General features: G+C 39.2%; 2 protein-coding genes across 5 annotated transcripts in view; one reads left to right on the top strand and one right to left on the bottom strand.

Moving 5' to 3' along the window:
- Positions 1–1,234, bottom strand: part of mcm8 (minichromosome maintenance 8 homologous recombination repair factor) — a 35,251-nt gene extending 34,017 nt beyond the window's left edge. For all 4 annotated transcript variants that reach the window (XM_072265541.1, XM_072265542.1, XM_072265540.1 and 1 more), the window contains exon 1: positions 861–1,234. In XM_072265541.1, coding sequence (XP_072121642.1) covers positions 861–984 — 124 coding nt within the window. In that variant the 5' untranslated portion in view covers positions 985–1,234. The remainder of the gene's footprint in view (positions 1–860) is intronic.
- Positions 1,156–25,293, top strand: trmt6 (tRNA methyltransferase 6 non-catalytic subunit). The gene is made up of 11 exons (XM_072265543.1): positions 1,156–1,474; positions 5,001–5,128; positions 7,964–8,073; positions 8,183–8,274; positions 9,476–9,559; positions 10,730–10,854; positions 15,145–15,482; positions 16,468–16,553; positions 17,393–17,495; positions 17,585–17,671; positions 23,700–25,293. The coding sequence occupies exons 1-11, from the start codon at positions 1,299–1,301 to the stop codon at positions 23,871–23,873; spliced, it is 1,503 nt and encodes a 500-aa protein (XP_072121644.1). The 5' UTR covers positions 1,156–1,298; the 3' UTR covers positions 23,874–25,293.
- Positions 25,294–26,926: the final 1,633 nt, after the last annotated feature.

Below are 26,926 nucleotides of genomic sequence, written 5' to 3' on the forward strand. Positions count from 1 at the left end.
TGTAGATGTGAACTCCCCACTACTGCATTCAGGACATTTACAGAGATAGGTGGGGACCCGCGTCACCCCAACTACAAACTATTCTAGCTGCTACCATCCGGGAAACAGTATCGCATCCTAACAGGCTCAGGGACAGCTTTTTCCACCAGCCCATCAGACTGATTAAATCACGCTGATAAAATTGTATTTCTGTGCTATATTTACTGTCCTGTTGTACATTCTATTTATTACAAATTACTATAAATTGCACATTAAGACAGACATAATGTAAATATTTTTACTCGTGTGTGAAGGATGTAAGTAATAAAGTCAATTCCATTCAAAAAGTCAAAACAGTGTAAAAAAAAAAGTGGTGTGCTAATAAACAGGAACGGGACTGAAAAGGTTTAGATGAATTGATGCTTAGGGAAAGTTCAAAACAAATGGTTAACTACAAAAAGTACCGTGACAAAAATGCATGCGGACTTCATCAGTTAAAAAATAAGTCATTAAGAAAAAGCAATGAGGTGGGATTGACTGGATAGCCTTACAATGAATTGATATGAATTCTATAAATTCCTGAATTCTACAATTCTATTCACTGGGTACGATCAAACATCCAACGAAGGAATCAAATGCAACAATGTTGAGTGGGCATAAGGTTTCGCAGCGAGTGAACATAGTGTCTTGGTAGGGCAGAGGACAATTGATGAAAGAAGGTGGCATCCCACGGGCTAATTGGGAATAATCGTTCACTATATTTCTCTCTCCATACATGCTGCACGACTTGATGCACGTTTCTAGCATTTTCTGTCTTTAATATATTTTGTTTTCAGATTTCCAGCTCCTGCCATTCAAGTTTAGACTTTCATCGGACTTACTTCCATCACCTCGGCTGGATCTGTCCCAATTTCCTCTTCCTCGCCACGGTCTCCCCCTCCACGTTTCTCTACCAGCCCCTCTGGCTCCCCTCCAGCTCCTGCCGCCTCTCCACCCGGCTGACATTTGCAGACCTTTCCTTCTTCACTTCACCTCAAACCGGTTTCGCTGACCGAGTAGGAGGGTCGCACGGCCGAGTACCAGAATCGCTAGCTGACTAACGCTCAATCATTTGAGCGGTTCAAAGCGGTACGCCGGCCCCGCGCGCTGCGGCACATCACTTCCGCTTCCTGCCTGTGCGTGCGCGAGCGAGCGAGCGAGCGCGGGTGAGCCCGGCCGGGTGGCTTGATACCGGGGAGCGCAGGCGGTTCGCTGTGCTGTGTCTGTTTTTGTTGTTTTGTGTGGTTCCACAGCCCTGTTCGTTGGTCTATTCGGAAGGAATGTTGGAAAATGGAAATAATTTGAATATCCCTAATCGTGGGGGGGAAGGCGATGAGGAAACGGTGGCGACGTCAGCCGTGGCATATGCACCGAGTCCCGACGCGATCTGTGAGGGACACCATGTGGTCCTAAAGCGAGATGAGGTCTTTAAAGCCGTGCAAGTGTACAAGAGGAGGTATTCCTTGCTTTAGTACCAGTATGCTCGCAACCTGGTCGTAGATGGTGACTTAGGGGTGACTTCTGCTCGAACATTTTTAGTTCTATTGTAGATTTATTGTCATTTATATTAACGATTTTAACGTTCACTTCATTGTTAAAGACGATTACTTGTGGCATTTTCTGCCTTTTGAGCAGTTAGATGTTACAGTTAATTAGGATATTAAGCTGGAAAATGCCTGTGCGTAAATTCTGTCAGTGGGAAGCAGCTGTTTAACTCTCAGCCTCTTCCTGGACTTGACAGTTAGATCTTAACGACTGTAAGGAGGACCAAAAACTACAAACCAGGCTCGGTTGCATGGACTTAGACATAATGGGTGTGAGCATTTTGATTACCCTACGCGTATGCATGTGCATCCTGTTCTCTCACACAGAATTTTTTCCTTGTGCCTATGATGGAGCTGGCTGAGCTCTGCAGCTTTTGATCTTAAAAACAACTTGTAAAGCACCTTTAGTTCAAAGTGCTTTACAACGGTATAGAGTGTGAGCATGAAAATAAAAAAAAACGTGCAAATAAAATAATATGTTAGTTCAAAGGAAAGTTAAATAAGTAGGCTTTGAACTGCCGTTTAAAAGTGTAAACTGATTTTGCATCCCTTATGGTTTTAGGTAGCCGCAGTTTAGGAGCATAATTGAGAATAGTGGACCTGCCAATTATCTTTTGTTAGTTTAAATTTAAGAGAGTGGAAAAAGACGAGAGCTCTTACAGAGTTATAAAAGGAAAACAGTTCTGTGATGTACTCTAGTCCCAGACCATTGCTTTTTAAAAACAAGTAAGAGATCTTTAAAATCAATTCTAAAAGATACAGGAAGTCCCCACCAAGTAGCTAGGACAAGAATGATCTTTTTCCTCATCCTAGATCTTGTACATTGGAGCCTCAAAACCAGGCTGTGATGCATCCAAACACAAAATAATCTGCAGGTGCTGGGATCAAAGCAACACTCACAACATGCTAGAGGAACTCAGTAGGTCGGGCAGCATCTGTGGAAACGATGAGTCAACGTTTTGGGCCGGAGCCCTTCGTCAGGACTGTAGAGGGAAGGGTCAGAGGCCCTATAAAGAAGGTGGGGGGAGGGTGGGAAGGAGAAGGCTGGTAGGTTCCAGGTGAAAAACCAGTAAGGGGAAAGATAAAGGGGTGGGGGAGGGGAAGCAGGGAGGTGATAGGCAGGAAAGGTGAAGAGGGAATAGGGGGAAAACACAATGGGTAGTAGAAGGAGGTGGAACCATGAGGGAGGTGATAGGCAGCTGGGGGAGGAGGCAGAGTGAAATAGGGATAGAGGAAGGGAGGGGTGGGAATTACCGGAAGTTGGAGAATTCTATGTTCATACCAAGGGGCTGGAACTCAGGTTGGAGGAGCAACACCTCATATACTGTCTAAGTAGTGAGGCTAAACTCAGGTTGGAGGAGGAACACCTCATATACCGTCTAGGTAGTCTCCAACCCCTTGGTATGAACATAGAATTCTCCAACTTCTGGTAATTCCCTCCCCCTCCCTTCCTCTATCCCTACTTCACTCTGCCCCCTCCCCAGCTGCCTATCACCTCCCTCATGGTTCCACCTCCTTCTACTACCCATTGTTTTCCCCTATTCCTTCACCTTTCCTGCCTATCCCCTCCCTGCTTCCCCTCCCCCACCCCTTTATCTTTCCCCTTACTGGTTTTTCACCGGGACCCTACCAGCCTTCTCCTTCCCACCCTCCCCCCACCTTCTTTATAGGGCCTCTGCCCCTTCCCTCTACAGTCCTGACGAAGGGTTCCGGCCCGAAACGTTGACTCATTGTTTCCACAGATGCTGACCGACCTGCTGAGTTCCTCCAGCGTGTTGTGATGCATCCAGTTGGAACATTCTCCACTGTTCTGTTGTAGAAATTAGCTAGAGTCTTTGGTGACATACCAAATCTCCTCAAGCTCCTAATGAGGTATAGCCCCTGGCATGCCTTTTTCATAATTACGTCAATATTTTGGGCCCAGGATAGATCCCAGATAGGTTGACGCACCTGGGTGTGCAGTCTCGTGACTGTTGAGCATGGTGTTCGGCTACTTGCAGGTTAACTTCCTGTTTTAATGAACAATCACACTAAACATTGTTTATTCACCTTTATCTTGCTACTTAAAATATTTATTTCCTTGACAGAGAATAGTCAATCTTCCATTTACACCCTTTTGCCTACTGAACCTATCCCTGTCTCTCTGCAGAATCTTTATCTCCTCTTGCAAGTTACTTTCTCACTTGACTTTGTATCCTAAGCAAATCTGGATAAGTTATTCATTTTAATCTCACTCATTAAGATGCTAAGAGTCCAGTGCTGAAGTTGTGGTATCTTACTATTTATTACCAGTAAGGAAGTTTTATTTTATTTAATCCTGAATCAACTGCAGGCAATGGGACTAGTTTAGATAGGGATCTTGCTCAGCATGATGAGTTGGGCTGAAGGGCCTGTTTCTATGTTGTATTACTCACTGACTTCTCTATCTGTGCTAATACATTACTCCCTACTGCATATACATGTAGGTAAGATTGAAGACACAAGGTTTTTACCTATTCAGCTGTCTTTTAAAATTCAGATGTACTACGTTGATTCCCACCTATTTTTACTGGTAGTTGCATCTTAATAAGAAAAAGTCTGTTCATCCAACCATAGTGTAGCTAGTCAGATAATAAATCTTCCATTCATAGAACCATGCGAGAACCATAGAACCATGAGTATTCTCAATGTTGTGTGTTATGAACTGTAACATTTTAGAAACAAACGGGCAGCAAGAGAGTCGCACTGAGTCAGGTTTTAATGTTAAAACCACTATCTTTATTAGTAACTACTTATAATGTAGTAACTTAACCAAGATAAACAAAAGGTAACAATGTTATGTGTATATATGTTTGTAAATATAACTATTGAGCTCGGGGAAGCAAGGCTTAGAGTCTTGAGATGGTAAAGTAGGAAAGTTCAGTAATCCACGAAGTAAATGATAGGAGAGAGATATTTGTAATCCAGGGTGAAACATAGAGGAAAGGTAAGTACGAAGCATTCCACAGGTACCATGCTGGTAAAACGAAATAACAGTCGCCGTAGGACTTGTCCGTTGTGCTGTTCCAAATCCGCATACAAATTATCACCGAAAGTGACCTGTCAGGGGAATATCGTCTTCCAGTGGTTATCACACAACATACCCAGGTAAGGGCTACAAAAATGGTCCCACAAGAAACCCCAAAACCCACTCCTATGGATTGTGCGAAGTGACAGTCACATATTCGTTGTGCACCGTGTGCCGATGTTTAACCCACCCTTGTGGGCATAGGAGAGTTCCAAGCCCCAGCTTAGGTTACACAACTACTTCTGGGATTTAAATTACTTGGATCCAAACCAATGTTCATGATATGCTGAAATGTGTTCTTGAAGTTTCAAAAGTGTTTTGGTGATGAGACTTGAGATGAAAAAATAATTTTCAGGTCAGAGCTTAATATATTGCAAACATTTTCTCTCCAGAAAGATCACCTTTGAGAAGCAGTGGTTTTACTTGGACAATGCAATTGGATGTAAATATGGCACAACTTTTGAAGTTTCTGCTGGTGGGGCACTGCAACCACGAAAAGCAGAATCTGAAGAAATTGAAGGTAATGACAAGCTCTTGTTTAGGATCTTGATCCATGAGTTATACCTTCTGCAGCTTAGTGCCAGTGGTGCTGTTGATATGCAATTAAGGAACTGAAAAAGAAGAGGAGTGAATTTGCTAACAAAATTAAATGTGATTTATTTGTTCCTTTTATTTGAAGAGAGGGGAAGAAGGGGAAAAATATGCTTAATTTTTTCTGGGTGTTTGTAAGAGTATCAACAATACGGTGTTGCTCATAAGATTGTGTGTTCAATCATAGAAATATGGAGTACACAACTATAGTTGCAAGAAAAAGTTTGTGAACCCTTTGCAATTACCTGGTTTTCTGCATTAATTATAATATGTGGTCAGATTTTCATCTGTAACAATAATAGAAGAACACATTCTACATAAACTAGTAACACACAAACAATTGTACTTCTCATCAATACTTAGTACACCTTTTAAACAATCACAGTCTAGGTTTAAAAAAAAAGTATGTGAACCACTGGAGTACTGCCTTCTACAAAAGTTATGCAAAGTCAGGTGTTCCAGTCAATGAAATGAGATTGGAGGTATGGGTTGTAGAAGTGCCTTGCCCTATTTAAAAAAAAAAGTCAGGTTACTGACAGAGTCTGCTCTTCTCAAGAAAGATCTCTTTATGTGCACTATGCCTCGATCAAAACAACTTTCAGAGGACCTTAGAAGAAGAATTGTAAAGATGCATGAAGCTGGAAAAGGCTGCAAAAGCATTTTTAAAGACCTGAGTGTTCATCAATCCACAGTAAAAGAAACTGTCTACAAATGGAGGGAATTCAGTACTGTTGTTACTCTCCCTATGAGTGGGCAACTTGCAAAGATCACACTAAGAGCACAACGTGCAATGCTGAATGAGGTGAAAAAGAACCCAAGGGTAACAGCAAAAGGCCTGTAGAAATATCTAGAACTTGCTAAAGTCTCTGTTCATGTGTCCACTATAAGAACAACACTGAACAAGAATGGTGTTCATGGAAGAACACCATGGAGGAAGCCACTGCTCTCAAAAAAAACCATTGCTGTACGTCTCAAGTTTTCAAGAGACCACCTGAATGTTCCACAATGCTTCTTGGACAGTGTTCTGTGGACAGATGTGACAAAGATTAAACTTTTTTGGCAGAAATGCACACCACTATGTTTGGAGGAAAAAGGGTACTGCACACCAACACCAAAACTCCATCCCAACTGCAAAGCGTGGTGAAAAGAGCATCAGGTTTGAGACTGCTTTGCTGCATCAGGGCCTAGACAGCTTGCAATTTTTGAGGGAACAATGAATTCAAAATTGTATCAAGACATCTTACAGGAGGATGTCAGGGTAGCTGTCTGTCGCCTGAAGCTTAATAGAAGTTGAACGATGCAACAAGACAATGATCCAAAACACAAGTAAATCAACAACAGAATGGATTAAAAAGAAGTAAATTCGTGTTTTGGAATGGCCAAGTCAGAGTCCAGACCTTTAACCCAATTGAGATGTTGTGGCATGACCCGAAGAGGGCTGTTCATGTAAGGTATTCCAGAAATATTGGTGAATTGAAATAATTTTGCATGGAGGAATGGTCTGAAAGTCCTCCTTGCCATTGTGTAAGTCTGATCAACAGCTACTGGAAACATTTCAGTGGAGGTTTTCGTTGCTATAGGAGGTTCTACCAGTTATTAAATGGAAGGATCACATACTTTTTCCAGCTTGAACTGTGAATGATTAAACAATGTGTTCAATATAGACATGAAAAGTGCCATTGTTCATGTGTTATTAATTTAGGCAGAATGTGTTTGTCTATTATTGTGACCTAGATGAAAATCAGACCACATATTATGAGTAATTAATGCAGAAAGCCAGGTATTTACAAAGGGTTCACAAACTTTTTCTTGCATGCTGCTATACTTGGCACTGTGTGCAGTGGAAGAGCTTTGTAATGATGTGTCAGATTAAATAGGGTGCTGGTTATTGCAAGATTGCATCCCAAATCCTGGGTAGCACAAAAACCCTGACCTTTAAGCTGACTGACTAGGTTCTTCAGAGAAGGAAATCTACCATCTTTCATGGTCTGACCTATATGTGACTGCAAACTCACCAATGTGTTTGATGCTTAATTGTCTCCTTGGTTCAATGGCAATTGGGAATAGGCTATAAGTATCAACATTTTGCCAGAGATGTCTGTGCTCCTTTAATGAATAAAACAAATTTTATTTGGTCCTGTGGCTTTATGCCAATTATTCATGGAAAAGTTGAGTAAATATTTATATAATTGATGGCAATATTTTCATTTAATTTGCTGTTGATATAATGGCCTATAAACATCAACAATTATTTTTAATTATACAAATCTTACAATTTTATTTGGACGTTTCTGATTACCAGATGCATACAGAAGTGGTTGGTAGTCTAGGGTCCTGTTGCATTGGCCTAGTCACCACTTCTCACAGAATGACCCAATGCAGGTGAAGCTTCAAGCTCAATTAGCCCTGCAGGGCAGCAGAAATTAATGGTGGAAACCACAATCAATGGTAGGGTGTAGGTAGGAATGCAGAATTGAGGTTGTAGCTTGATCAGCCATGATCTTATTGAATGACAAGTGATGCTTTATTGTGCCATATGGCCTGTTTTGAATTTGTGTGCGTGTAACTCATGGCACAGCCCTGTCAAACAACTTCAGGCGCAAGATGTCTTCTCAATTCCCAATTGTTATTAAATTAACTAGAATGCTTATACCTTGAAAATCAAATTAAACAAATGAGTGAAGCTAAATGTTTGTTCACCTTCACAAAGTAAAAAGAATTTGAGTGCTTTTGTTTTGGAACGTGACACATTTGTTTGCTACAGAACTCAATGAAGCTGGTATTGATAACCGAAACATAATTGATGATGGCAAGTCTCAGAGGCTCAGCAGAGACGATATTGAGGCACTTAAAGGGCAAGGCTTGAAAGGGCAGGTAGGAAATATTTTATACTATTGAGGATGGGCAATTGCAAAATGTTAAGTTTACGACTAGTATTCACAAAAAACACTTTATTCTTCAAAGCAGTCTTTTATTTTTGCAGGATATTGTTCAACGATTAATAGAAAACAGCACAACATTTAGAGATAAAACTGAATTTTCTCAGGAAAAATATATCAAGAAAAAGAAAAAAAAGTAAGCTTCTGTTCATTGAATGAGGGATGAGGAAACAATTTTTCCCGTTTTCACCAAATTTTCATCTTTTCTCAGTGGGTATAATTTATAAATCAGTGGAGGGGGTGGTTGGGTGGTGGATAGTGATACCAGTTTCATGTATTTTGATTGCTTTTTTTTGTTAGTTGTAATAAACAGTAGGAATTGTGTTTTGAGGTCAGTTTTTCCTTTGGTAAAATCCTGATTCAGCGGTTGTGGCATTACACTGCAATGAATACGGCATATGTAGTTAACCAATGTGTTGTATTGATACAAAATGTAAGCAAATTGCTAAACACTCGTATGGCAAACTTGTTTGTCTTTGTATGTGGAAGCAAATAGTTCGTGTAATTAATAATTAATAGTTAACTAACAGTTTTTGTAATACAGGCAGTCCCCAAGTTACGAATGAGTTCGGTTCCTGAGTCCGTCTTTAAGTCGGATTTATACGTAAGTCGGTCGGAACAGGTACATCCGGTTATTTAGCGTCAGTTAGTCAAATATTTGTCTTAGTATATAGTATATATTTTACCTTTAAGACACTTAAGAAACATTTGCATTTCAATAATTAAATCAGTGCGTTGCTTAGTAATAATTGTAGCTTTCATCGGGGCAGGGCCTTTCACATGCTCCATTATTCTCACTTTATCTTTTATCCTTTAAAATTGTTCCGGTTGTTGACCGACTATAGCTTAATGCTTTTCCAGTGACCGATGGCATTTCACCTCTTTCCGATCTCTTTATTATTTTCACTTTATTTTCAATCATGATCGTTTTCCTTCAACGGAACAGAAACACTGCCGATTCAGCAGCAGCCACGGGCGGCAGGGCCTGACCTGAGCTCCCCCGGGTCCTAAAGTCCACCCGTACTGAGACAGGTTAAATGGGACAAGTGGGCGGTGTTGACTAGAAAAAGGGGGGGGGGTTCAGGGTAAATCTTGCTAAGAAAAATTTAAGCCAAATGCAAAGTTACACGCTCAACAACGACTTAAAATGGTGGATGGCGTCATGATCCGACTTAAAATGGTGGACGGCGTTCTCCTTCCTCCGTTCTGAAGTACGAGTTGTTCGTAAGTCGGACGTTTGTAACTCGGGGACTGACTGTACAAAATTTTTATTTTTCTCCCAGATGGTGAACCCCAGATCCTAGTAACGTTTGAACTTGGTTACATCTTGTTCACAGGTATGAAGCATTTATAACTATCTTGAAACCCACTGCAAGAATAATGGCAATGATGTATCATTCCCGTGAACCAGGTAAAATTTGGTGAGTGATCGTGCTGATCTTTTTTCTCATTCATGTTTAAAACATATTCCAGACCAGTCACTGCTGCTGTTTCAGATCTATTTCAACAACTGCTGTTTCACCATAAATAAAGCAGTTTGATAGCTTGCTATAAAAGTCTCTGTGTGACTAATGGAGACTTCTTGATTAACATGTAGTGAAATTACTGTATCAATTGTAGGGCTTGTCAATGGGTTTGTTGTGCACTCAGGCTGTGCTATCTCCAATCACTTTACATAGAAAGATTAGCGTTAGTCTAGGATTGAAGGTTTGTGTTAGTATGTCTGTGAAAGTGATTTTTGTTTTGGGGGAAGGCACAAGGAAGAGAAAAGCAACCTGTTTGGCTCAGAAATCAGTTCTTCTACTAAACTTAATCTATTATTGTATTGGTTACTTCTGTATTTTTAATGAGTGGAAAATTTGGGTCATTTGTGTTTTATGAGGCCTGCGTCGTCAGAGTCGACCATGGATGTTGTGTCCTAGATGCTGAGATATGCCATCCAGGACGGTATGATATAGACAGCAAGCTGTTGCCAATGTAGCAAGCTCCTCTTCTCCATGTGTCTGATGAACCCAGAGGAACAGCAGAGACCGATACAGTTTGGTACCAGCAGCATTTGCAAAAGTTGCCAGTCAGCATTGAACTCGACATAAGGCTGCATTAAGGACTTCAGCTCTGGATTTCTCCCTCAGGATTTAGTTCCAAAGCCTCCCCTATGAGTGGGTATAGGCATAAGACAGTGGAGGTTTGATATCAGAGTTTTCCTTCACCTAGATGAGCTGTCAACCACAGCCCCATCTGTGTGAAGTGACTGGTTTTAAGGCACCAATAACCTGTCATTGCCCCTTTTCCTGGCAGAAGGAACAGTTCCACTGGGCTTAATACCTAAGCCACATGTGAAGGCCAGGAGCTGGACTTGGTTGTCAGAGGCTATTTGAGGTGCAGACCATTGGGAGCATTTAATAGGTAGCAGGAGCTTGTCCCTATAACCACCACATTTCTCCCCCCCCCCCCGAAGTTATAACAACCTTAAGGAACTCATTTGTGTTGAATACCACTGAGTTAATAGTGCATTACTTTCCAAAATGATTATGATTAATTGTCTGACAATGCCATTAAAAAAAAACTATTAACTAAACATTCTTTTCCAGCCATTTACGTTATGACACCCTGGCACAGATGCTCGCATTTGGGAATATCCACGCTGGCTGCAAAGTAATTGTAGTGGAAACATGTGCTGGCCTGGTACTAGGCTCTGTAATGGAAAGGTTAGGAGGTAAAAAAAGAAATCTAAATTTGCAGACTTCTAATGTGAGGATCTCAAATGTTGCAGACATATTTCTTTTAAAATTGCATTGTCTTCTTCCCCCATAACAACCCTCTCCCAACTCCCTGAGAACTCTGTTGCACAAAGCATTCATTATTTACACTGAGGTCCTAAAACACGGTAGGAACTTCCACACTCAGGCCCTGTCACATTAGCCTGATTGGCTTGTAAACCTCTGCCCTTGAAAATTGGTGGTTAATGGCTATTCCGCCTGCTTAAAGTACTAAACCCTTTTTCATAATCTGAAGTATTGAAAAATATTCCAAATCTGTTATGAAATCTATTAAATTTGAAATAGTTCCATTTAATATCAGAGAATGTATATGATATACAACCTGCAATTCTTGCTTTTCGCAGACATCCAGGAACACAAGAGTACCCCAAAAAATGACAGTACAAATGTTAGAACCCTATAGCTCTCTCCCTCCCCCCCGCACAAGCAGCAGCAAAGCAACAACCCTCCACTTTCCCTGACTTATTTCAGCAAAAAGCATCAGCACCCACTTATGTATAAATATTACATATTTCTGAAGGAAAAAGATTTTTAAAAAATCATGGGCTTAATTGATCCTGAATAACCATGCACATTACTCTCCTCTTGTCCAACTTCAACTCCCTCTAGTCTGGAAGGAATAGAGCTTCCCAAGTTACTTATAACTAACTTTGCAACTTTGTTGTTAAATCTTTGATCTAATACCACTCTATCACCTCCCCATTTGATGCTCTTGAGCAAATATCAGCCATTCCTACAAAATCTGTGTCCTTTTCAAATACACCACTATCTTTGCATCACGTGTGTGACCTTTAGCATAAATAGTAGTGTTTTCATCTCTTGAGTGAATAAGTTATGGGTCCATATTGCACTCTGGAGAGCTGAGCACAGAATTCCTGGCTGAAACTCCAATGCATGGTTGAGAGAGTGCTAATTTATCTAAGCTATTACCTTTTTTGATGAAGCATTACATTGAGGTATCATCAACTCTTGCAAGTACACATAAGCCAGGAGTTCCCAACCTGGAGTCCAGTGACCCCTCTGTTAATGGTAGGTGCCATGGCATAAAAAGGGTTGGGAGCCCCTGATGTAAGTAAACTCATGGCACTGTTTTGAAGGAGAATCACAGTTATATGACTCATGTTTTCATCAATCTAATCAGCACCATTAAAACAGATGTATTTGTTGACAATAGCATTGGTGGATTTTAGTTGATGAACTAGCCACCTTGATGCCAATGTTTACAGCAGTCATTACATTTCAAACATGCTTCATTAGGTATGGAACTCCTTGGGGTGTCCTGATATTGTCTACATAGATGCTGCTTTCAGTCATAAATGGTTTAACAGTCAATCTCCAGATCACTGCCTCACAATCTGACCCGCATGAAATCGAATCAAAGATAATCTGCACTGCTCTTAAGCCTACTTTGGCATTCATTAAGATAGCCCTTGATTCTCTTATTATCCAAAAATCTGTCAATCTCCACCTTAAATTTAATCAAGGCTGGCATCTATGGCTGTCTAGAGTATTTTCATCCCTTTGCATTTTTTTCTTCTTATGCCCTAAAACGCTGAATGTTTTATCCTACGAATATGCCCACAATTCTAACACTATGTCTCAAATCACATGGACTTTCAACTAACTGACTCCACAGAGTAAGGGAGCTAGGCAGGCAGGCAATTAGGGAGACTTCTAGAGTATATCTTACTCCACGTTCAGTGCTCTGTGTTGGAAAATAATAGGCTTATTTTATCTTTGAGGAATCTCAACTAGAATCAAGATTACAGACTGGGTAGCTGGGCTGCACTAGGGAAACAGATTAAAAGTCCAAGTGATGAGAGGAATGACGGGTGCTTCTGCAGTCAAAGACAGGAACGCAAGATTGTATTTTGCCTCTCCTTGGTACCAAGTTCACGGTTGTCCCAGAAAGGTTGCAGGACAATTGAAAGGAAGATAAACAGCCCAAAGTCATTGTCCACATTGTTTCTCAAGCTGTAAGTAAAAACGCAGGTGACATCTTTATTGAATACAGAGAAGAAGGAAATTGCAGTGGAAAGATTTGGGGAGGGGAATGAGGAAATTCTGCAATGTGTTATTATAAGGGGTATGGTAATTGCACTGTGGAGAGTGTAGTGGAGATCCACCAGGATGTTGCACAAGTCAGAGTGTTTCAGTTCTAAGAAGTGAATGGATCAGCTGGGTTTGTTTTCCTTGGAAAACAAAGTTGCTTTTATTGTCATATGCACAAGTACATGTATACACAGACACAGAATTATATAAGCAGAAACATACTGAACAGAAATTATGCACAAATTTTGTAAGAAAAATTTCATTTTAATGCAAAGTGATCAAAGTATTCATAGTATTTCAAAGATTCAAAGTACTTTTATTATCAAAGTATGTATACAGAATACAACTCTCAGATTCATCTTCCTGCAGACAGTCATGAAACAAAGAAAGGCCATGGAACTTGTTCAAAGAAAATATCAAACACCTGATGCTTAGTGAAACTGCCATGATTAGGGTTGTAATAATAGGTTCTAGAACCAAATGGTTGAAGAGAAGTAGTTTTTCTTGAACTTGGTAGAATAGGACTTCAAGTTTCTGTACTTCTTGCTCATTAGTGGCTGTAAAAAGAGGCAGGAGTCTGAAGTAAGACCTAATAGAAGTTTGCAAAATCATGAGGAGCATAGGTAATCTCCAAATTAAGAAGCTTTTCTTCATGGTGGAAGTGTCAGTCTTACAGGGGATTGCTTTTGCATAAGCAGTCAGATATTTAAAGGGAATGTTAGGAAGAACTTTTTATCCAGAGGGTAATTAAAATCTGGTAGGTGCTCCTTGAGTGAATGGTCAACACAATTCTAAGAAATATCTAGACATTCTCTTGAATTGGCAAGGTATAGAAAGCTATGAACCAAGTGTTAGTAAAAGGGATTAAAATAGATACTTGTTCTAGTGACCTATATTCTGGTACTCAGGCAACATTGTACCTCATTTTACTCTACTTTGTTGGCATGGTCATGGTGGGCTGAAGGGTCTGATTCTGTGATGCCCGCATCTTTAAATCTTTCAATGTTTTAAGAAATTCCCCTTTATTTTTCTATCAAAATGGATGACACTTTTGAACATTATATTCCATCCACCTGTCCTTGCCACCTAGTCTTTCTGCATCCCCTCAAAGCTTCTGCATAGCCACCTCATAATTTATCACTCAGTTTTGTATCATCAGTAAACTTAGCTCCATTAATTGTGATACCATCAAATAAATCACTGATATTGATTGTGCATAGACCTAAGCAGTAGTCCATACAACCACCTATTATTTACGGCCTCCCAAGCTGAAACTGGAAAAAAGTTTACATTTGCTATTCTGACTTTACACATAGTTGTTCAACTATCCTTAACAATTTACACTTGTATGTTACCTTTTCTATTGGTGTTTTAGTCATCTGTTCCAGATTACATAAACTCCAGCATGCAAGCAACTCTTGGCAACTTTTAGCTTCTTATTTCAGTTTATTGTTTTTTCTAAACTCCATAGGTTCTCAAAATGGAATATGTGGTTGTTGAGAATTAAAATACGTATATACATATTTGCTATTGTCTATCTGCTGGAAAGCCGTGTCTTATTTCCCAGTCAATCTTAACCAAATTGCCCATCAGGCCCATGTGATTTACTTTGTTTAAATACAAAATTCTAGTAGAGAATTGAATTACATTCACTGAAAACAAAATTCCTATATTTATGTAATAAATTTTCCTCTGAGGATTCTTTGCAATGAGATTAGTAATTAACCAGGCCATTTTTTATATAAGTTAAGTCCCAGTGTAGGTGTCCTTTATCCGTCTATATTCCACCTAAATATTTTGCTCCAAGATACTGTTCCAAATGCACCTCATTCTCTGCTTGATCAAGCACTGTTCAGGATTATCCAGAAAGTCTACTCTAATTCTTGATGTTTCATCGTCACTCCCGACAATCTCTTTGTATCCCATTTTTGCAGCCCTCCGGCTGATTGCTGATAAATTTGTGGGGTTTGTGAAATTACCTGCCACCAAAAATGAAGGCTATATATTTTGATATTCTTTCTCTTTACTAACACAATTTATAGAAGTATGAGCATAATAATCCTTGAAATCTTAATTTATTAATCTACAAGATAGCTCCAAACCAAATTACAAATGTATCTGAAATTAACATTCAATTTCTTATTTAACTTAAACTATTCAATTTTTCTCTGCAGGTTATGGCTCTGTTGTCCACATGTATCCAGGTAGCATGCCTGTTAGAGCAGCAATGGAGAACTTTGGATTTCCAAAATCATTTTATGATCACCTTTATGATTTTCCTATAAACAAATTAAACAGTCTTCTTTCTGGAAAATCTTTAGCAGAAAATGAAACATTACAGAATCAAACCAAAGTTATGTTGGGAGAAGGTAATAGGAGTCCACTGAGCACACATCGGGGTGATGAGGTGCCTTGTGCCAAAACTGTGATGGATAACAACCAAGCTGGGACAGCTGAGGATGTTGCTTTTTGCACAGAAGATAAAGACACAAATACAGCTAGGAAATCCAATGTAAGATTTGTTTCAGTAAGATATCGATGGAGAATGCTTCTGATTTGTGGGGCTCAGTAATGAAAACATTTATTGTGTGTGAGGGATAACTACTTCTTCAGACTGACTTTTTATCTGAAGATAGTCAATTTGGTTGATTGATGCTGAGAGCAGAAAATGGTGCCCATCCCCACTAACTTGAGCAAATATGAAGGCCAATAAAATAATGTTCAGTATTTTCCATTTTCACAATGAGGATAGTTGGTTTGCATTTTATAACTGAAATTATGTTTTAACGTAATTAACACCTTACTTAGCTCTGCTCTTGACTGTTTTGTAAGTTTGGTCTAGTGAAGGAATTGGGGTATGTACTTTAGCTGTCTAATGGCAGTGTCTCAGTCAATTATTTATCCATTCTCTCTTCACATGGGTCACAAGAACCATATCGCCGGTGTAGAAATACTTGCTGTGGTGTAGATTTCCTCACTGCAATCAATGCTGCAAATTACAGTATATATATTCTTATATTCATACTACGTGTAATGCTTGAATTTCAGCCTACAGAAATTCCCAAGAGGAAATGTTTCTTGGCAAATAAGTATATAACCATTGACTTAAAGCTATACCCAGAAAATTCTGAATAGTCCCTCTTTGAATGTCCCAGCTGAAACACATCCTGGGCAACTGTTGGCAACTGTTTTTTAAAGCTCACCTGCTTTTCTGCTGAAAAAATTTGGTGGGGAGAAGACTGGAAAGAGCTTGATCTTTCCCTTTCTTATAGTTCCTTACTTCCATATAGGGCCATGCTTTTCCTACCTGATTCTGGCTATTAGTTGATAGCAGTATTGTTGATTTACTTCCTGTAGGATGAGATTAATTTTAATATAAAAAAACTAAAGAGTGTGATCTTTAGGTAGATCTTGTTCTTGAAAAGCATTGTAAAGGCTTTTCAGAGCAAATTTATATTAACTTTTTTTTTTACACAAGTCTAAACATCTCTTGGCAGGTCGAAGAAAGGAACAGCAAGCAAGAAGATCGACTTAAGAAGCTACAGGCTGCTGCTGCTGTGCTTCAGGAGAGAAATGCAGATGGGTCTGTTTTTTTAAAACACTTACATTCTGTTGTTGAATGTCATAACAGATTTGGTGTGTATTTGATCTGTATTTTTAAGGTGAATATATCGTAGTTATGTTCATAATCAAGGGAGATGAGCCAAAGAAAGGAACTCATTGAATCATCACCGGGGCAGTTAATTTCCTGAAACTTTTAGCAACTCTTGCTATTTTGTAGCCCCATCTCCTCTGACCACCACCAGTATAACTGACACAGAACCAAACCTACATGTGTTAGACTCTACACATGCTCTTTTCCCTTTAACTCTCCTTTTTTTCCCCTCCACCTCTGTATGTGATGCCCCAGATGATGTGAATTATTGCCAGCTGATATCCATTAAAGGGCTCTCTCCAACATGTGTAGTCTTTTTAAGCAAATTTTATTCATTTGAAAATGAAACTATGACCCCTTCCATAAAATCTATGATAAGGTCAGATATTTTATGAATACCAATCTATTTGTAAATTATTTATAGATATGCATAATTGCTTGTTTGCAGCAATCTCTTCTGATATAGCTTGTCATGTTTGAATGTACTGTAATGTCTTTTGGTATCTCTTTCCTAAATCTATGCTTTCACTTCAGTTCTATCATTAAAATCTATTTTTAACCAAGTTTGTACTGATATAATTATAGTTTTGTGAACTCGCTTGGGACATTTTACTTTGGAAATGCATCATTCAAATGCAGTTTACTGGTAATGGCAGCTATATAGAAATGCTGTGTGCCCACTTTGCTTTCATATAGAACAATTATAGTAATTAGCTAACCTCATTTAAATGAAAATTCTTACTGTTTATTAAATTTTGATGTTTTAGGTTAATTATTGCAAGTCGACTGTATCCTAATCCCTTACTACTTTCTCTTCTGGAATTTGTGGCACCATCCAGACCATTTGTCATCTACTGCCAATACAAAGAGGTAAAAACTAGATATTTGATACATAATTAGTTCGATTGCATATTTGAGAGCATAGCTTAATTCATTGATTATTTTCTTACCCTGTCTAGCCATTGCTCACATGCTATGCAGATCTGCGAGAAAGAGGTGGAGTTATTAACTTACGACTATCTGAAACATGGCTGAGAGGTTATCAGGTAAATTTTAATTCTTGAAGTTTAAATGTGCAATCTCCCCACTGGAATTTCAGAAACACATTTATGGCATCTTCAATTTTTATTAAATCTTCTTCAAGGTTCAAAGTAAATTTTATTATCAAAGTACATATATGTCACCCATATACAATCCTGAGATTTATTTTCCTTTGGGCATACTCAGCAAAGCTATAGACTAGGAGCTATAACAGGATCAATGAAAGATCAACTAGAGTGCAGAAAACAGCAAACTCTGTAAATGCAAATATAAATAAGTTGCAATAAATAATGAGAACATGAGGCTCTATAAGGCACTCGTGAGACCACATTTGGAGTATTGTGTGCAGTTTTGGGCTCATTATAGAAAGGATATACTGACATTGGAGAGGGTTCAGAGAAGATTCACAAGAATGATTCCAGTAATCAAAGGGTTACCATATGAGGAACATCTGGCGTTTCTTGGGATGTATTCCCTGGAGTTCAGGAGAATGAGTGGGGGTCTCATAGAAACATTCCAAATGTTAAAAGGCCTGAACAGATTAGATATGGCAAAGTTATTTCCCATGGTAGGGGAGTTTAGGACAAAAGGGCACAACTACAGAATTGAAGGACGTGAGGCAGTGGGAGTGTTTAAAAGTGAGCAGATTGTGAAGGTTGGTGATTTCTTCGGCAGTTGAACGGGGCACAACTGCGCAAGCGCGTGTAAGTCGGACCGTGAGGCAGCGGGAGTGTTTAAAAGTGAGCAGATTAACAGAGTGGGCGATGGAGTAGAGGGAGGCAGAGTAGGAAGGCTTTGGCTCGAGAGGCTTCGGCGAGCAGAGGCTGAGGACCAGCTTCACTCCAAGTGAGGTAAGGCCGGGTAAGTTCCTTAAATTAATTTAATTACCTTAAGAGTAGGTAATGGAGGCATCAGTTAGGGCAGTTGAGTGCTCCGTTTGCAATATGTGGGAAGTCAGGGCGAGCACAGTTTTCCCTGATGACTACACCTGTGAAAGGTGAATCCAGCTGCAGCTTCTGACAAACTGAGTTAGGGAACTGGAGCTGGAGCTGGATGAACTTCAGATCATTCAGGAGGCAGAGGCAGAAATACACAGGAGTTACAGGGAGATAGTCACCCCTAAGAGTCAGAAGACAGGTAGCTGGGTGACTGTCAGGAGAGGGAAGGGGAATAGACAGAATAAGCAGAGCAGTGGGATGTCGTGGTCCATGTAGGTACCAATGACGTAGGTAGGAAGAGTGAGGAGGTCCTGAAAGGTGAGTTTAGGGAGTTAGGCGCCAAGTTAAAGGACAGGACCTCCAGGATAGCAATCTCAGGATTGCTACCAGTGCCACGTGCAGGCGGGTTTAGAAATAGTACGATAGCGCAGATCAACACGTGGCTGAAGACATGGTGCAGGAGGGAGGGCTTCAGATTTATAGATAATTGGACAGTTTTCCACGGAAGGTGAGACCTGTTCCAGCGGGACGGTTTACCTCTGAACTGGAGGGAGACAAATATTCTTGCAGGTAGGTTTGCTAGAGAGGCTCCAGTGGATTTAAGCTAGATACAAGGGGGAGAGGGGAACCAGAGTGTAGGAACAGATGTAGGGGAGAAGGAAGAAAAAGGAGATAGTAAAGTTGTTTGCACGGTTAGTAATAAACAGAGAGAAAGAGGTGAAAAATTTCTTAAATGCATTTATTTTAATGCTAGGAGCATTGTAAAAAAAGTGGATGAGCTTAGAGCATGGATTGATATCTGGAAGTATGATGTTGTAGCTATTAGTGAAACATGGTTGCAGGAGGGGTGTTGATTGGCAACTAAATATTCCTGGATTTCATTGCTTCAGGTGTGATAGAATCGGAGGGTCAAGAGGGGGAGGTGTTGCATTGCTTGTCAGAGAAAATATTACAGCGGTGCTCTGGCAGGATAGATTAGAGGGCTCGTCTAGGGAGGCTATTTGGGTGTAATTGAGGAATGGGAAAGGTGTAGTAACACTTATAGGGGTGTATTATAGACCACCAAATGGGGAGCGAGAATTAGAGGAGCAGATTTGTAAGGAGATAGCAGATATTTGTAGTAAACACAAGGTTGTGATTGTGGGAGATTTTAATTTTCCACACATAGACTGGGAAGCCCATACTGTAAAAGGGCTGGATGGTTTGGAGTTTGTAAAATGTGTGCAGGATAGCTTTTGCAGCAATACATAGAGGTACCAACTAGAGAAGGGACAGTGTTGGATCTCCTGTTAGGGAATGAGTTAGGTTAGGTGACAGAGGTTTGCGTTGGGGAGCACTTCGGGTCCGGTGATCACAATGCCATTAGTTTCAATATAGTTATGGAGAAGGATAGGTCTGGACCCAGGGTTGAGATTTTTGATTGGAGAAAGGCTAACTTTAAGGAGATGTGAAAGGATTTAGGAGGAGTGGGTTGGGACAGTTTGTTTTATGGGAAGGATGTAATAGAGAATTGGAGGTCATTTAAAGGTGAAGTTTTGAGAGTACGGAATCTTTATGTTCCTGTTAGGGTGAAAGGAAAGGTTAAAAGTTTGAGAGAGCCATGGTTTTCAAGGGATATTGGAAACTTGGTTCGGAAAAAGAGAGCTATCTACAATAAATATAGGCAGCATGGAATAGAAAGAAATTAGAAAAGCTAAAAGAAGATATGAGGTTGCTTTGGCAAGTAAAGTGAAAATAAATCCAAAGGGTTTCTACAATTATATTAATAGCAAAAGGATAGTGAGAGATAAAATTGGTCCCTTAGAGAATCAAAGTGGACAGCTATGTGTGGAGCCAAAAGAGATGGGGGAGATTCTAAACAATTTTTTTTCTTTAGTATTCACTAAGGAGAAGGATATTGAATTGTGTAAGATAAGGGAAATAGATAAGGAAGTTATGGAAACTATGAAGATTAAAGAAGAGCAAGTACTGGCACTTCTAAGGAATATAAAAGTGGATAAGTCTCTGGGTCCTGACAGGATATTCCCTAGGACCTTGAGGGAAGTTTGGAAATAGCAGGGGCTCTGACAGAAATATTTCAAATGTCATTAGAAACGGGGATGGTGCTGGAGGATTGGCGTATTGCTCATGTTGTTCCATTGTTTAAAAAGGGTTCTAAGAGTAAACCTGGCAATTATCAGCCTGTGAGTTTGTCGTCAGTGGTGGGTAAATTGTTGGAAAGTATTCTTAAGGATGGTATATATAAGTATCTGGATAGACAGGGTCTGACTTACGAACAGTCAACATGGATTTATGCGTGGAAGGTCATGTTTGACAAATCTTATTGAACTTTTTGAAGCAGTTACTGGGAAAGTTGACGAGGGTAAAGCGGTGGATGTTGTCTATATGGACTTCAGTAAGGCCTTTGACAAGGTTCCACACAGAAGGTTAGTTAGGAAGGTTCAATCGTTAGGTATTAATATTGAAGTAGTAAAATGGATTCAGCAGTGGCTGGATGGGAGACACCAGAGAGTAGTGGTGGATAACTGTTTGTCAGATTGGAGGCTGGTGGCTAGTGGTGTGCCTCAGGGATCTGTACTGGGTCCAATGTTATTTGTCATGTACATTAATGATCTGGATGATGGGGTGGTAAATTGGATTAGTAAGTATACAGATGATACTAAGATAGGTGGAGTTGTGGATAATGAAGTAGGTTTTCAAAGCTTGCAGAGGGATTTAGGCCAGTTAGAAGAGTGGGCTTGAAAGATGGCAGATGGAGTTTAATGCTGATAAATGTGAGGTGCTACATTTTGGTAGGACTAATCAAAATAGGACATACATGGTAAATGGTAGGGCATTGAAGAATGCTGTAGAACAGAGGGATCTGGGAATAATGGTGCATAGTTCCCTGAAGGTGGAATCTCATGTGGATAGGGTGGTGAAGAAAGCTTTTGGTATGCTGGCCTTTATAAATCAGAGCATTGAGTACAGGAGTTGGAATGTAATGTTGAAATTGTACAAGGCATTGGTAAGGCCAAATTTGTAGTATTGTGTACAGTTCTGGTCACCGAATTATAGGAAAGATGTCAACAAAATAGAGAGAGTACAGAGAAGATTTACTAGAATGTTACCTGGGTTTCATCACCTAAGCTACAGAGAAAGGTTGAACAAGTTGGGTCTTTATTCTTTGGCGCGTAGAAGGTTGTGGGGGGACTTGATAGAGGTATTTAAAATTATGAAGGGGATAGATAGAGTTGATGTGGATAGGCTTTTTCCATTGAGAGTGGGGAGATTCAAACAAGAGGAAATGAGTTGAGAGTTAAAGGGCAAAAGTTTAGGGGTAACATGAGGGGGAACTTCTTTACTCAGAGAGTGGCAGCTGTGTGGAACGAGCCTCCAGCAGAAGTGGTTGAGGCAGGTTCGATGTTGTCATTTAAAGTTAAATTGGATAGCTATATGGACAGGAAAGGAATGGAGGGTTACGGGCTGAGTGCAGGTCGGCGGGACTAGGTGAGAGTAAGAGTTCGGCATGGACTAGAAGGGCTGAGATGGCCTGTTTCTGTGCTGTAATTGTTATATGGTTATAGTCAGAGGGTGGTAAATCTGTGGAATTTGCTGCCACAATCGGCTGTGGAAGCCAAGTCATTGGATGCATTTAAGGCAGAGATACATAGATTCTTGATTGGCCAGGACATCAAACAGTATGGAGAGAAGGCAGGGGAGTGGGGATGACTGGAAGAATTGAATCAGCCCATGATTGAATGGCGAAGCGGACTCGATGGGCTGAATGGCCTACTTCTGCTCCTATATCTTATGGTCTTATAATCAGATAAGAATCATTAAAGTGATATTATCAGTTGCAGGAATATTTAGATGATTGGCAAGTAATTAGTTATCCCCTTTTGTTCAAGAGCCTGTTGATTGAGGGATAGTTACTGTTCTTCAACCTGGTGGTGTGGGTCCTGAGGCTTTTGAGTTCCACTCACTTACAGACTAGGGGGAATTTACAGTGGCGAACTAACCTGGGATGCATTGTTTGTACCATAAAGATGAATGTAAGATATATTTAATATGATCTTTTCACAACCTTCTTCAGGTGCTGATGTCACCTTGGAGATTTGTCTTCCTTTTTCAACACTTAAATTGTTGTTGTTTGTTCTTGTTTTCCTTGAGACTTTTCCTTCATGGTTTATTTTGTTTGTCCTTTTATACCGGAATCTGAATTTATTTCAGTCTAAGATTCTACTGCCAATATTTGGCTAATTGTTTTCTCCTTTGACTTAATCAACAAAACGAATCCTGTTTACTCAACCCTCCCATGGAACCATGGAATCTTTTCTCATTACTGGAATATTTTTTTGGATTAATATCATGGATTACCTCCGTAAATGTCTGTCTCTGCTTGCTCCCTTTCCACCTATTCTGTCTGCCTCAACCCCTTTAGCTAACTGCGTCCTTCCTTCAGTCAAACACAGTTGTTTCTAACCCTAGTTTCCACCTCCTCAAATCTAGTGGTAATCATCTCAAATAACCTATGCTAGGTTGATATAGAGACCCAAGTTTAGTGAAATGACTTTTAAATATTTTGATTGATTTTAAAACTTTAATTCTAATCTTTCTGATTTCAAACCCTTTTAATAGCTTGATCTGTTCTTAATCCATTTTATGTTTTTGAAATGTATCTTGAGAACATTGCAAACTTTTAGCAGCTTTTATGCTTCTAGCTAAGGCAAAGAAGTATGACTTAGTGTCACTTTTTTTCATCCGTTTTGTGTGCAAATCTTATCTTTCTTCCTACTGCGTTCAGACTTCATCCTCCACCTTCTCCCACCCTACCCTCACTGGCACTCCAGTGATACCATTTATATCATGAGTGACTTCTCTATACATTCTCAAATTATGACTAAGTCTTGTCCTGAAGATCCTCATGAAAATGAGTTTCAGAATGGCTGACTGTAAATTCTGGGCCATTGACACCTGTTCACAAATTGACCAAGCAATTACCACTTTTGTGAACAGCTATTTGAAATGTGTCACTTTATAGAAAATACACTGAATAACTTTCTAATCCTAGCTATTTATAACAGTGTACAAATTATTTGTCCAAATTTTTCAGGTTTTGCCTAACCGAACTCATCCAAAATTGACAATGAGTGGAGGTGGTGGTTATATCCTGACTGGTATCACTGTTGCTATGGATAGAGGCAAATCTGTTGCCAGTATTCCTGAGCCACAGAAGTTTGAAGAACCTCTAGCAAAAAGACAAAAGGTAGAAGAATTTATAAGTTAGCTGTGCATCGTCCCTTCAAGCATTAGTGATTATCCTGAAGCTGCTCAATACTGGAACATCGTGAGAAGTTCAAGCCCTGGGTTTTGAAAGAGAATTGTAAAATGGAATGTGTGCTTTTTGGAAAGAAAGTTCAAAAGGTGCAGTCAGTGCAGTAAAATATATAAATGTATATCATTGTAAAATCCTTATTTTTGTGTAGATTAAAAACGAAAGAAAGTATTTTGGAAAATGAGCACGCTGAAGTTTAGTTCAAGAGCAGGTTGTAGAACTCTTATGCAGACAATGCTAATTGATTATTCCATTTGTCTTGTGCTGTTGGGCCTCCAACTATAGAAAATAAAAGTCCTATTTATTCTAGAATTCTAGAGAGATAACTTGCAACAGGCCCTTTGGCCCATTGTCCATGCTGCCATCAACAACTCATTTGTCTTAGTCTTTTTTTTATTCCACCCATTTTCCACTGAGCTACATTATCAGGGACAATTTCAGCAGCCAATTGATGTGCAGCTTTGGGATGTAAGATGAAATTGGAGTGCATGGAGTAACACGAAGAATGTGTTAATAACTCTGCAGTCAATATTGAGGTCGTGATTGAACCCAAACCTCTGGTACTGTGGATTTTAATATATCTGTAAATCAAGTTGTGGAAGCTAATTTACTGCACTAAATGTTTTTTTACTCAGTATTTTTTTTAGTGGATTTATTTATATATTTTATAAATGTTTTCAAGAGTAATTTAACCACATGGTCCCATCATTTTAATCAACAAATGGAATTACTTCAGATTTAATCAAATTTGGCTGCATTTTAAAAGTTATTCTATGTATCTTTCTGATATGTCCAATTGCTTAGACAAAATACAAGGATAAAAAAACTCGTATAATGCTTCCTCTTTGCAAATCTTGTTACTTTGAAAACTATTTTATTCTTTAACCCTTTTTTAAATGCTTTAAAATCAACAGCTGCATGTGTGTTCAGAAAGCAACTTGTATTATAAAAGTTAGCATGCATGGAAGACTTATTATTTTGCTTTCTGGGTTATAAACCAAGTTCCCAAATTGTAATAGAAGTACTTCCATATTTAAATGTACTCATTTTAAATCGCAATAAATTGTCATTTAATTTGCTACAAAAAATCATTTATATACATTTGAAAGTCTTTAAGAATGTTTTGATCTATTTTAAAATTGTGACTTTTTGTTATCGTGCAAACGTTAATGTTCCTGTTTAATGTTCCTTTTGGTTTTGACTCTTTCATTTCATCTAGATGATTCTAACTATCTTAAGATCATAATTCACAGTGTTAGATGAGCCTTCACAGTTTTCACTCCCAACATTCTGTTTGCATGTACATTCTTATAATATTTAAAATGATTAAACCATTTCTGCCATATTCCTTGTATTGTTGTGTAATGTCATGTAATTTTTGTCATGTTTTGCTTATCTAGTAACAGTGAAAGTATGTGTGTCAGGAAGAGAAATCCATTTTGAGCACAAAGCATAAACGATGGTTGAATAGCTGTTAACTCATATTTATGATTGCTGTTGTTAACTTATTAGTGTTATGAGGAGGGTTGCCTGATTGGCACAAAAGCACACAATTCCCAGGGTGCATTTATAGAAAGTTAAACAAATGTTTGGAGTTATAGAGTGGGCAAGGGGCAATGTAAAAGTTAAAAGATGATACATACATGTATATAAAACAGAATTTATGGTCAAAGTGCGACACATCTTTCAGAACTTTGAGATTTTAATTTGGTCATGGTCACGAATATCAACAATACTACATTGCGGTACTTCCTAAAGCTATGGGTGGACGTAAATTAAGTGTTGATTCTCCAGACCTCTCTTGCCTTTTCAATAGCTTTGTGATTAGATCTGTACCCAAGTAGCAAATATACATAACATTGGAGGAGGATGGTGTTTTTCTTTTCCAGTCCTTGTGCCATGCCTATGTTGGGGGTGTCGTTGCTGCAACTGACAAAGTTCTAAACTAGTGATTCAAAGCAAACTAAAGCAGTTTTGCATATCTTCTAGGCACTGCCAAATGATCTTGGCATGCTTTTATTGTAAACCATTTGTTGCTAAAATGCTAAATAATTATAATCTGTCCCTGCTTTCAGAAAAGAGCCAAGCAGACTGCCAAAAGGAACCCTTAGGAGGTTGTGAATATAATATAACAGATTCACTCTGCAGTTTGAGAGGGAGAAGATTAAAGTCAGATGTATCAATATTACAGTGGAGTAAAGGAAATTACAGAGGCGCATGAGAGAGGAGCTGGCTAAAGTTGATTAGTAAGGGACACTTAACAGGGATGACAGCAGACCAACAATGGATGGAGTTTCTGTGGTCAATTTGGAAGGCAGAGGATAGATACATCCAAAGATGATGTATTCTAAAGGGAGGATGAGGCCACCATGGCTGGCAAGGGAAGTCAAAGACAGCATAAAAGTAAATGAGAGGGCATATAATATAGCAAAAATTAGTGAATTGAGAAGCTTTAAAAAATAACAAGGCAACTAAAAAAGATGACATGAAGGTAAGCTATCTAAGAATGTCAAACAGGATACCAAAAGTCTTTTTCAGATATATAACGGGTAAAGGAAAAGCATGAGTGGACATTGGACTGCTGGAAAGGTAGCAATAGGGGATAAAGAAATGGCAGACTAACCTAATAAGTATTTTGCACCAGTCTTCACAATATTGCATCAATTGGAGTGTGTTGGGGGCAGAAATAAATGAGGGCTTGGAGTAAATGAGGTGCTTGAGGAATATAAAGAATGTAAAAAGAATCTTAAGAAAGAAATTAGAAAAGCTAAAAGAAGATACGAGTTTGCTTTGGCAAATAAGGTGAAAATAAACCCAAAGGGTTTCTACAGTTATATTAATAGCAAAAGGATAGTGAGGGATAAAATTGGTCCTGTAGAGAATCAGAGTGGAGGGCTATGTGCGGAGCCAAAAGAGATGGGGGAGATTTTAAACAATTTCTTTTCTTCGGTATTCAGTAAAGAGAAGGATATTGAATTGTGTAAGGTAAGGGAAACAAGTAGGGT

Source organism: Mobula birostris, chromosome 8 (assembly GCF_030028105.1).
Source record: "Mobula birostris isolate sMobBir1 chromosome 8, sMobBir1.hap1, whole genome shotgun sequence".
In the NCBI taxonomy this organism is placed as follows: Eukaryota; Metazoa; Chordata; class Chondrichthyes; order Myliobatiformes; family Myliobatidae; genus Mobula; species Mobula birostris.

Coding starts and splice junctions, on each gene's coding strand:
- trmt6 (XM_072265543.1), top strand. CDS start 1,299: ATGTTGGAAAATGGAAATAATTTGAATATCCCTAATCGTGGGGGGGAA. Junction 8,275..9,475: donor ATCAAGAAAAAGAAAAAAAA/GTAAGCTTCTGT, acceptor TCTTGTTCACAG/GTATGAAGCATTTATAACTA. Junction 9,560..10,729: donor CGTGAACCAGGTAAAATTTG/GTGAGTGATCGT, acceptor ATTCTTTTCCAG/CCATTTACGTTATGACACCC.